The sequence below is a fragment of the Nomascus leucogenys genome, chromosome 17 (assembly GCF_006542625.1).
Source record: "Nomascus leucogenys isolate Asia chromosome 17, Asia_NLE_v1, whole genome shotgun sequence".
Lineage (NCBI taxonomy): Eukaryota > Metazoa > Chordata > Mammalia > Primates > Hylobatidae > Nomascus > Nomascus leucogenys.
The window spans coordinates 74,637,580-74,648,754 of record NC_044397.1 but is presented as its reverse complement, the minus strand read 5'-3'; the positions used below and the strand labels follow the sequence as shown (position 1 = coordinate 74,648,754).

The 11,175-nt window shown below is 51.8% G+C and overlaps 1 protein-coding gene across 1 annotated transcript; it reads right to left on the bottom strand.

Annotated features, from left to right (window-relative positions):
* Positions 1–474: 474 nt before the first annotated feature.
* On the bottom strand, positions 475–10,941 carry LOC100603215 (golgin subfamily A member 8S-like). Its single transcript, XM_030796069.1, is given in 21 exon segments — positions 475–630; positions 633–655; positions 742–783; positions 786–889; positions 985–1,092; positions 1,175–1,275; positions 1,833–1,924; positions 2,349–2,424; positions 3,779–3,847; positions 4,101–4,315; positions 4,690–4,777; positions 4,972–5,079; positions 5,187–5,302; positions 6,315–6,419; positions 6,515–6,598; positions 6,675–6,737; positions 7,003–7,039; positions 7,888–7,966; positions 8,128–8,207; positions 9,100–9,219; positions 10,894–10,941. Coding segments are annotated over 21 exon segments (1,914 nt in total).
* Between the last annotated feature and the right edge of the window lie 234 nt (positions 10,942–11,175).

Below are 11,175 nucleotides of genomic sequence, written 5' to 3'. Positions count from 1 at the left end.
AACCACATATTGAGCTAACGAAGAGCTCACTGTGATTAAGATTAGATCAAACAATAGCAGAACATAAGCAAATTTTATCTGAATTCTGTAATGCATATACGTGCTGCAATAACATTTAAAAAGCATGACAGCCTATTCCAAACCAGCGAGAATAGTTTTGTGCAAATAGTGGGTCTTTGTGTGTTTGAGCTCCTACCGCGTAAGGGCAAACTCGATATGCATGCTAATTACCTACAATTATGAAATTAAAAAAGAAAAATGCTAAAGGATGCCAGAGCGAACGTCAGTGAAAGCCACAGAGACCTACTCTCTTTTAACTTTTTACAAATAAACTTAAACTATAAATTAGAAACGCAAATAATCATGAGTGGCTCTAACATTCAAATGAAGTAAATGCATTGTGTAGGAGATTAACCCCATAACTTGGTTTCTTTTTAAAAAATTTCTTGACCAGCTCTTTGATGATAGTGATGTTTATCTCCTTCTCCTCAGCAGTCAAGCCCAGCAAAAGAATGGCACACAGGGGTTGCTGCCCAAGCCTAGGGGCTCCTGGTAGTCCTGCATGATTAGCTGTGCAGTAGGGTTGTCGTGGGGAGCACCCTCCCTGGCCTCTCCTTGCGCAGGCTCCACCCTGTGAGGCTCACCTCACAAAGATCTTTGGAGAGAGGGAGGGGGGGATCTGAGTGCAGTGCGAGCTCCCCCTGCTCCTGCCTGCCCACCCTGCCTGAGGGCTCTACTCACCACCATGCTTGTCGGCAGCCCCAAGCTCCTGGGGGGCTGGGCTCCTGGACCGGGCTCATCAGCAGGGTTCTGGGCAGTGGCCAGGAATTTGCTGTGCCCCTTGTTGTAGTCGTCACAAGCCGCAACACCATCTCCTGCAGCTCCACAGCTTCACCTGGAGGGAGGGGTGCTCAGCTGTCACGCTGCTGCCGGCGCCCACCCTCACACCGACCCCCACCCCCACCCACGCAGAAGATGTTGCACACCCTACGTTCATCTCCTCCCTGTCCTGGGCCAGCCTGATGATGTCCTTCTCCCGGTGCCGCATCTTTGACACTACCCCCTGGCTCTGTTATGAGGTGATGAGCTTTCCTGCGGGAGGACAGGGCTCAGACCCTGGGGCCCCTCCGAGGGCCCTGCAGCTCCCCCTGCTGTGCCCTGGCCTCCCACTCACTGATGGCATCTCTCTCTCCAGTACTGGATGAATTGAAGTTCTTGTTTCTCCACCAGCTCACTCAGGTCCGCCTTCTCCTCCAGGAGGTCCATAAAGCCGCTCTGGAGCCAAAATAATGGGGTCACATCTCAGCAGCGACCTGCCACACCCATGCCCTTCTTGGCCCATGCCAGGACTCACTCACGTCCAGCTTCTCCATGACTTCCTGCAGGGCCCGGTGGGTCCCGCCACTCACAGACTTATCCCCAGTCCCTTGGGCTGGGACTGCTGCCTCTGGCTCCTTCTGGGCCAAGGCCACCGGGTTAGCCAGGCACTGGCAGCACACCCTCTGCTCTTTCACCTGCTCTCATAACTGTGCCTGCTCCTCCTGGGTACTGGCTCCAGCGAACTTGAAAAATGCCACCTGAGGGCAAGATGTGAGCATTCTTGTAGGGGCATACAGAGAACAAATGGGGCAGAGAGGTGGAGTGCAGCCCCTTCCCTTGGGACCTCAGAGTGTGCACCTGTTGGTCACAGGTGAAATGGTGTCTGACCACTGGCTCCCAGAAGCGGTGAGGGTCCAGAGAAATCAGAAGGCAGGGAAACTAAGATCATAAAGGGGTCTTGGAGGGACCAAAGAGGAAGGTGGCAAAATGGGTACAGGGGGAGTCAGGCTCACCATGGCCTCCCAGCTCTCCAGGTCCTCTGAGACGCTGGGCATGGGCCGAGGTGCCTCCTCCTCCTCACTGTCCAGATATTCTCCTCCATCTCCTGTGGGAGGTGGCCAGAGGGGTCCTCAGACAACCCAACAACGGAGGTACTGTGGGCCCACCTCTGCCTCCCCCTCACTGTGTAACCCTGAGCCAGCCCCTCCCCAGAGAGGAATGAGCTGCTGTTCTTTATTTTTAAGAACCAAGATCTTACTATACCGCCCAGGCACAGTTCCACTACGAGTCGGTGCGGGAGTTCTGACCTGCTCCCTTTCTGACCTGGGCCAGTTCAGCCATCCTTAGGCGACTTGGTGGCCCCCTGCTCCCAGGAGGTCACCATATTGATGCCGAACTTAGTGCAGGCACCCGGTCGGCATAATGACCAGCTGTTCTAAAGGTCTCTTCCAACTCCTCAATCTTATGCTGCTAACAGTCCCCCCTTCCTCCTGTGGCTCTCTCCTCTTCTTCTGAGCGGTGTCCCGTACCTTCCCCAGGGAGAGCCATGAGGCTCAACTGGGCCCGTAGCTGCTGGTTCTGCTGGCTGGCAGCTTCCAGGCGCTCCTAAGGGGCCAGGAAAGAGTGAGAAGGCATGGAGTTTGCCAGGTCATCCCCCTCATGGCCCCGTCCTCAGCAGCTCCGTCCCCTGGGTCTCCTGCAACTCTTGGTAGGCCATCTCAGCCACCACTTTGCCTCAAGCTTCCTGCTGCTGCAGGTGGTTCATTAGCTGGGTCTGCTGCACGCAGACTAACTAACTGCCTGTGCACGCCTCCTTCTCAGAGGTCAGCTGCTGATAGGCGGCCACCTGCTGCTGATAGGTGGTCAAGTACTGCTGCAGGTGACCCAGGTAATGTTCTGGCTGCTGCTGCAGACCCTGAGCCTCTTGGCTCTTCAGCTCCACCTGCAGGAAGACCCTGGATGTGAGGGCACATGGTGGCTGGCTTCCAGATTCTGGGCCCATTAATAGGGTAGCGAGGTCACTGTGGGGCTCTGTCGCCTGCCCAGGCCCCTGGCCCCTTGCTCCACAAGGCCTAAGTGACTTCCTCCCTTTCCTAGAACCCCATGCCTCCTTCCCCAGCCTCAAGTCTCATACCCTTTTCTCACCATTTAAACTAGGCCACAGACTGGTGGAAAAGCAGTGGGAGCCAACCACCATCTGCAAAGTATGCTGCATGCCTAATGCTTTCCATGTATTATTTCATTTAATCCTCAGCACCTCTGTAAGGAAAATGCTGACTTCCTTTTGAAGTTAAAGAAACAGAGACTTACAGATGCAAAGTACTTGAATGGTGACCAGTGGAACCGAGGCTGGAACCCAGTTTTAATCTAAGGAGCCATTTTGTTTTGTTTTGAGACAGAGTGTCACTCTGTGGCCCAGGCTGGAGTGCAGTAGTGCAATCTCCGCTCACTGCAACCTCCCCCTTTTGGGCTTAAGCGATTCTCATGCCTCAGCCTCCTGAGTAGGTGGGATTACAGGCATGCGTGACCATGCCTGGCTAATTTTTGTTGTTGTTGTTGTAATTTTAGTAGAGATGAGGTTTTACCATGTTGGCCAGGCTGATCTCAGACTCCCGACCTCAAGTGATTCTCCTGCCTCAGCCTCCTAAAATGCTGGGATTGTAGTCATAAGCCACCATGCCTGGCATAAGGAGCCTCTTATACCACTGTCTCTTCCCCTATGATTGGGAGTCTCCATGCCTCTAGCTGGGATGATGATGTTCAGACCTGGAAGGAGCCCAGGGCTACCCACCTCTAAAAGTCAGAAGGCAGGAAGCAAGAAACAGTCACAAGACTGCCCTGGAGGGTGCTGGGGTCACGTGCCCCGAGGCTGGAGCTGCCTCTGGCCTGGTACCTCTCCTCCCCAGAGGCTGGTGCCTGCCTCCCAGCTCTTCTTGGATGGAGTTACCATCTCCTTCACCTCGCCCAGCTTCTCCTGCAGCTCCTTTACTTGCTGCTCCAACTGCAGTGTGCTCTTGTTCTCATTGATCTGGACAGAGAGAAGCAATCAGCAGACACCCACTGCAAACTTGTTGTCTGCCTCCCATGGCACCGGGAAGGGTGGAGGCAGGTTAGAAAAATCATCCCTTCTCTCCCACAGCCACCAGACCAGGACTCCGGCTCACAGGTGCCTTTAGAAGTAACATTTCATATGAGGGCTACACTGCCCCATTTTACAGGTGGGGAAACAAAGGCCTGGAGGGCTAGGGAGGAGGGCAGGCTCCCCAGGTGGGACAATGCACTAGCTCCTTGAAGCCACTCTGTGGCTTGGCCAGCTGCTGAAGCCTCTCCTCCTTCTCCCGAAGCCTCTCCTTTTGCCCCTGGTTCAGGAGACTTATGCGCTGATTGTTTTCAATCTGGGCCTGGAGTTCTCCTGCCACTCTTTCCAGTTCCTTCCTCAGGTGCTGCAGCTCCACCTCAGAGGGAACTGCTGGGGCCTCTGGGGACAGGGGTTCAGCTGAGAAGGGAAGCAGACACTAAGGGCCTCTGGATTCTCAAAAAACAAAAACCAAAAAAAACCCTCCTCTTGGTGCACAGCTCCTCTCAGGCTCCCCAAACTTGGCCTCACTGCTGATGATTCCTTGCACCTAGATGGTAGCCAATCTTCCAAGCCACTTTCAGATAGCACTGTGGGTGGCTGACAATGGGCCCTCTTTGCTGATGGGGACACTGAGGCTCATGGAGATGATAAGACTTGCTGTCTCCTGGTACAGACCTCTTTCCCTCTGCCTCAAAGCCCTTCCATCCGCCCACCTCCCTGGGGCATTCTAAGCCACCCCCACAGCCCTCTGATACCAGTCCTGCTCCCAGGTCACACCAGCCCCAGCTTACCCAGCTGCTTTTTGAGTTTGGACAAGCTCCTCTCCAGCTTCTCTAGCTGACGCGTATCATGCTTCTTCTCCTTCCTCAATGTGCAAACCTGCCCAAATCACATGGGAAAAGGGCCCTGGAGAGAGGGGCTGGTGGCTGGACAGGTTACCATCTCCCTCTCTGTCCCCACCTCCACAAAGCCCAGACCCATGACCACCTCTGGCTGTACTATTCCCATTTTACAGATGCCCAGAAAGATCCAGTGACCTATCTAAGGTGGGGAGCTGAAGGGTCAGATCTCACCTCCTGCGACATTTTCCTCATCCTCTGCTGCCACTGGGCCCTCTCTCCTTTTATATGTTGAGCATATTCATCTCTCTCTAGCTGGACTTGTTTAAGTGACTCTTTCAACTGCAAGAATGGGCACAAAAGTTAGGAAGGGCTGTCACTGGTCCTCACCTGCTCCTGGACACCTAGGGTCATCTTTCTTCCACATCCCTCCCTCTGCAAAACCTCACCCGTGTCAGGTGTGCTTTCAGCCATGACTTCTCCTGTGTGGACTGCTCTAACTGCCACTCGATAAGAGCTTTACTGCGGCTTGAGAACTGGATGGCGAAGAGTGAGAAGTTTCGATCTGGGGACCCAGGGCCATTCCACACAGTGCCCCTTAAAAGGGCTAGGGCTAGGCTTAATATACAACTCAGTCAGTAAAGATCAAGGCATTTCCAAGCCCATGGTCTGGTTTTTAAAAGAACTCAGTCTAGGTTGGAAGGGACAGGGGAAGAGATCGAATTTACAGCTGGCTAACAGAGGCCCAGAGAGATCAGATAAAATTGCTATTGTTATCTGTTATTATTACCACTGTTTGAACCTTTATGGAGTGCTTGACCAGGTACCGTGCTAGCAATCCCATTTAATCCTCACAACCACCACAGGAGACAGTTACTATAATTACCTCTATTGTGTCAATGAAAAAACATGGAGTATTTAAGGTTAAGTGCTTGTCTAAGATCACTTAGGCAGAGCTGGGATTTGAACATCCAGGTCTATCTGATTCTCTAAGCCCATTTTTCTTGCTGGGGATGGAGGCACAGATAGGAAGGGGAAAGTTAATCTTTTGTTCACTTTTTGAAAGGGTGATACATTCACATAGTCCAAAACTCAGAAGGTACAGAAGGGAAGTATCTCCCAGCCACCCTGTTGCTGTCTCCTGAATTTTTTATAAACCCTTGCAGACATGTTTTATGTATATTATCATAGTATGTACACACACACACACACACACACACACTTATCCTCTCTCTGCAGAAATGGTAACATACTAAAGGTACTCTTCTGTACCTTCACAGTACAAGTACCCAATACTCCACCTAGGACTTGGCAAGGACCACAGCCAGGTAAGGGCAGGGCAGACACTTGGCCTCCAAGCTCTACTTCCAGAGCTCACTCCCCACAGTGCCCCCCAACTCACCCACAGCAGCTGACTCAGCCCCAGGCTGCCTCTAACAACCATATACAAAAGCAGAAAGAAATGGCCATACTGCTCCCGGGCAGGACACCCCATCCCGCAGAAGGGACTTTTAGGCTCACTCCTCCATCTGCAAAGCCAGGCTCCCAGGGGATGGGGCAAGTGGTTGAACTCACACTGATCTTCTTCTCCTGTGTGGCAGCGACAACAGAGAGAGCCCGCTCTAACTCTCCTATACACTGCAATGTATATTGCAGGTGGCCAGCCAGATCCTTGGACTCTTCTGTAATGAGAGAGTTGAGATGGGGCCCAAAGGACTCTCCCTAAAGACCTGTCAAAGTGCCAGGTTGAAGGAGGACAGGGTGCCCAGATTCCCACCTTCAAAGTATCTGAGAGAATGTTTCGTGTGATACAGGTCCATATTTAGTTTCTCTTTCTGTATATTCAGTCTCTGGATTTGAACTTTTGGGAGAAAAGCTAAGCAAGTGCTGAAAGAGAAGGAAAGAAACATTCTCCGGAGGACAGGAGGAAACTTCACACCCTCCATTCACCTCTAGCTCCCTTTCAGCTTTCTGTTTCTCATTGTTTGCCTTCTTTTCCTGTAGGAAGAGGAAGACAGAACCGTTACCAGGGGCAGGCAGAGATGGCACAGCAAGAGACAAGCCCCCAAAATGCCATCAATGCCCCAGGACAGGCCCACTCATGGGACCAGGTTGTCAGGGACCCTGTGGGGTTGGGGTGGAATCTGAAGGGTGAGCCTTCTTCCCCAGGCTGGTAGTGGGCGAGATGAGACTGGGGCTTCTACATCTGAGTGCCCCCCAAACCCAGCAGTCACGTCGCGAGGAAACAAAGAAATCACGTTATTTCTTCCAGCTGATGTTCCACTTGTTTCTTCTGTTGTTTCTGTGGGGAGAGTCAAATTAAGATGATGGAGGGTGGCCCCCTCAACTGTATTCCCCAGACCAGGAAGCGGTAGGCAGGGGCCAGGAATGGATTTTAAAGGCAAAGTTCTCATGGGAACATGAACTGGTAAACTCTCCTCAAGCTCCCAAGGACAGAGGATTTGGGTCTTTGTTGGTTTTTGCCCACAGCTACAGAACTCGGTCTGAATCTGGAATCTCTTGAGAGGACAATAATATAAACCTCTAGAGATGGAGTTTGAGAAAGGCCCCCCCTTCTGCCAGCTTGTGATTTAGAAAAGTGCTTTCATTCAATAAACATTTACTGAGCACATGCGGGCCAGGTACAGTTCTTCACAGCAGATATAGGATGGAAAAGGACAGACAGGAGCCCTTGGCCCTGAGGTTTCCATTCTAGGGGGCCTTTAAATCTCACCCTCTCAGAGCAAACAGAGACCTTTGATACTCACTACCTCCTCTGGAAACACGAACCCAAAAAGGAGAGGTGGTTTGTCCAGAATCAAAGAGCAAATTAGGGACTGAGTCACAGCAGAAATATGGGGCCCCTGACAACCAGTCAGGCTAGCACTTCCCCCCGAGAGGTAACAACCCCAGGGTGTGTGTAGCAAGGACTGGAGCAGGGGTGTTTGGAGAGGAGAGAGTCGACAAAGAGGGCAGCAAAAGAAGAGTCATGCTGCATGCTCTGGGGTCCCTCTAGGTGAGGCTTGGGTGCCCCAGCTCCCTATTTGTCCTTGGCACCAGGGGCCCCCAGCTCCTTTCCTCAGGGCCCCAAGGGGAAACTGGAGCCCAGGATTGGCAGTGTGGAATCAGGGGACCCCACTGGACTCTTACCAAAGATTTGATGATGTTATTCAGTTGACTGATTTTTACAGACCTCGAGTCCAGCACTACTGCTAGTTCTTGGCACAGGCTGTGAGGTGCATGCAGAGACGAGGTGGAGGAGGAGTGGGGGAGAGGTAGAGAGAACAATCATTAAGTCTGGGGTGTGTGTGGGCTGTCTCAGTTGGCAGAGGGGCACCCAGTCTCCGCTGTGGGAGGAGGTTGGAGGGCTGGCCTGCAGGGTCACTACACCTCCCTCCAGAGCCTCTTACCTCCAGATCCTTCAGGGTAGCAGATGATGTAGGGCCCTCCCCGTGGATACTTGTTGCTGACTACAAGAGATGAGAGTGCACATGGAGATGTTCTGTCCCCCTCAGTGTCTAGCCCTCTGACTTCCTTTCTTCCCCATCAACTGGCAACATTTTCTTTTCTGCCTATCTTGGACGCTTTGTCCCATAACTCCTTTGTGCCAACTTCTCTCATGGTTCTTATCCTCCCACCATCCCGCCCTGAGGCCCTTTCTGTGACTCCTGATGGCAAGTGGATGTTCTCATTGTCCTGGCTTCCCATTGAGACTTGGGTCAGGAAAGTCAAACAGCAATGACCATATCCTGGGTGTCCTGGGTGTTTACAGCACGCCGTATACTAGGGATTAACATAAAAACAACAATAACAAATCTCATTTAAACTTCACAAATGGAAGTCAAACAATACCACCTCTATTATACAGATGTAAAAAGAGAGGCCCAAAGAGCTCAAGCAGCTTGCCCTAAATCATATCCCTAGCAGATGGAGAGGCAGGATTCAAACCCAGAATTCCTTTTTTTTTTTTGAGATGGAGTCTTGCTCTGTCTCCCAGACTGGAGTGCAGTGGCACAATGTCAACTCACTGCAAGCTGCATATCCCAGGTTCACGCCATTTTCCTGCCTCAGCCTCCTAAGTAGCTGGGACTACAGGGGCCCGTCACCACGCCTGGCTAATTTTTTTGTATTTTTAGGAGAGATAGGGTTTCACCATGTTAGCCAGGATGGTCTCGATCTCCTGACCTCATGATCCACCTGCCTCGGTCTCCTAAAGTACTGGGATTACAGGTGTGAGCCACCATGCCCGGTCAAACCCAGAATTCTTAACCAGTACCCAACGGTCCACCCACAATCTTAACAACTACCCTCTACTGTGCCTTGGGCCCCCTGTCCCCAGGAGACTGGCCAGCCAAGACTCACATCCTCAGGTGGGTGGCAACCACCAGAAGTGACTGTTTCAGGGCTACTGCCATTTGTTTTCCTGTTCCTCTTCGCTCCTGCTGGAACACCAAGGCTGTTTCTCTGCCAATATTCTTTTAACTGTGGGAAAGAAGAGCAGTAACAGTCATAAGAACTATCAGCCCCTACAGCCACATCCACCTTTACAGTTTTGCAAAATACTCTTATACACCATCTGATTTAATGACACCAACAACTGTACAAGGTGTTGTCACAATCATTTAGTAACTGAGAGGGATTGATATCATGGCTAGAAAAAAAAAAGAAAAAGGAGATACTGGAACTTTGAAACTCAGTCTTCTGACTCCAAGCTCTGGGGTTTTGCCAAGAATCAGCAGCTGCCAGGGACAAAAACCAGAGGCAGAGGTAGAAAAGTAAACATTAGGTAGGCAGGAACTGTATGCCATGTGGTTTAGAATCATACATCCTCACATGTCTGTTAGTGTGAAGAAGTGCACCAGTACCTCTCAAACTTTTATATCAATGTGTCCTCATGGCAGAAGGCAGCCTTTCTGTTAAATCTGGGAATTTATCAGAAAGAGGACAACCCAAGCCTCATTTCAGTGGGAAATCTGGTATACTCTTAGAAACCAATGTGACTGTCATCCTTAAGTGTATTAATGTTTTTTCTCTTGATCTCAAGAGAATCAAGGGAAACTGATGCTTCAGAAAGATGTCCCACATTTATCCTGTGGCACTCAAAGTACCCAAGGTTGAGATAATATGAGGAAGATTCAAGCTGTCAAGTTCAGTTTCCCAAGATCTATTCCACAGAAGATGAGCAAATCTCACTTCAGAGACTACTGACTGAAGGGCAGTCTGGTCCCTGAACCATGGAAAATTAGAACATGAGGTGGAGAACTCAGAAAAAAATGTTAAAATCTCTCTGGAAAGCAGAAGCCTGGGAGAAAACCAAACCAAACCCATTCTCCCATTGCCACCCAGAGATACTGTCAGCATTTTGAGCTCAGGGGGAAGTGTAGGCTTTTCCCACTCTCAATGTCTATGTTAAGGGAGTGAGGCAGCCTGAAACCTCTTGCCCCTAGGTCTCATAGTCTCCATTCTCCTTCCACCTGGAAATTTGTGCTGTGGCCAGAGGAACCAGAAATAGGGTGACAATACTTAGTGGACTGGGTCATAAGGTCTTGCAGTAATGACAGTTCCTAGGCGGATTGTGACATCACTACATTCCACTCCTCCTGGTCGGGGGGAGGGACCACATCAGCACATTATCTGAGTCGCCACTCCACGATGGGGGAGGGAAACACAGGGTTGGGACCCAGGTCCTTGGAGATGCCAGTGCAAAGAGCCCAGGGAGGTTGACCTCGAGGCAGCAGGAGGGGGAGGACAGAGTCTTCAGCAGGAAGCCCCAGGAGTCACCAGCCCAAATTCACCCAGGGACAACTGGCGAGGGCAGGGCCTGGGGCTGGGGACCCGGGTCCTTGGAGACGTGAGCCCAAAGAGCCCAGGGAGGTTGAGTTTGGGGCAGCAGGAGGTGAGGGCCCAGTAATGGAGCGGGAAGCCCCAGGAGTCACCCACCCAAAGTCACCCTGGGTGATTGGCGAGGGCAGGGACTGGGCTGTTTGCTGAAGGGGCGGGGCTGACTGACAAGACTTTGGTGGGGGAGGCCAGAGGTGCCAGGGTTGGGGGGCCCAGTCCGGTGTGCCTCAGGAGTGGTATGGACTCTGGCAGCGGTCTTGTCATCAGAGGGGATCTGTGGCTGCGTTGGGGGGCCATGACCTGATGTGTTTTTACCTTTTTCTGGGCTATGGCCAATTTGCTCTGTTGAGTTTCTTCTGCCATCACGGGGTGGGGAGGGAGGCAGGGTTGGGGCCACTTCAGCAAAATCCCAGCGAGCACTGATCAACGCCTCCACCTACCAGGCAGCTGTGCGACTGAGCCAGAGGAGGCGTAACCAGGGCCCCAGTAGAATGCAGAGTAGGGGCATGGCCTTAATGCTCCAAGCCCATTGGTCAATGAGAAAGATGAAAGGGAAAGGGGGTGTGGCCAGGCAGCAGTGTGTCCAGGGGGACCTGG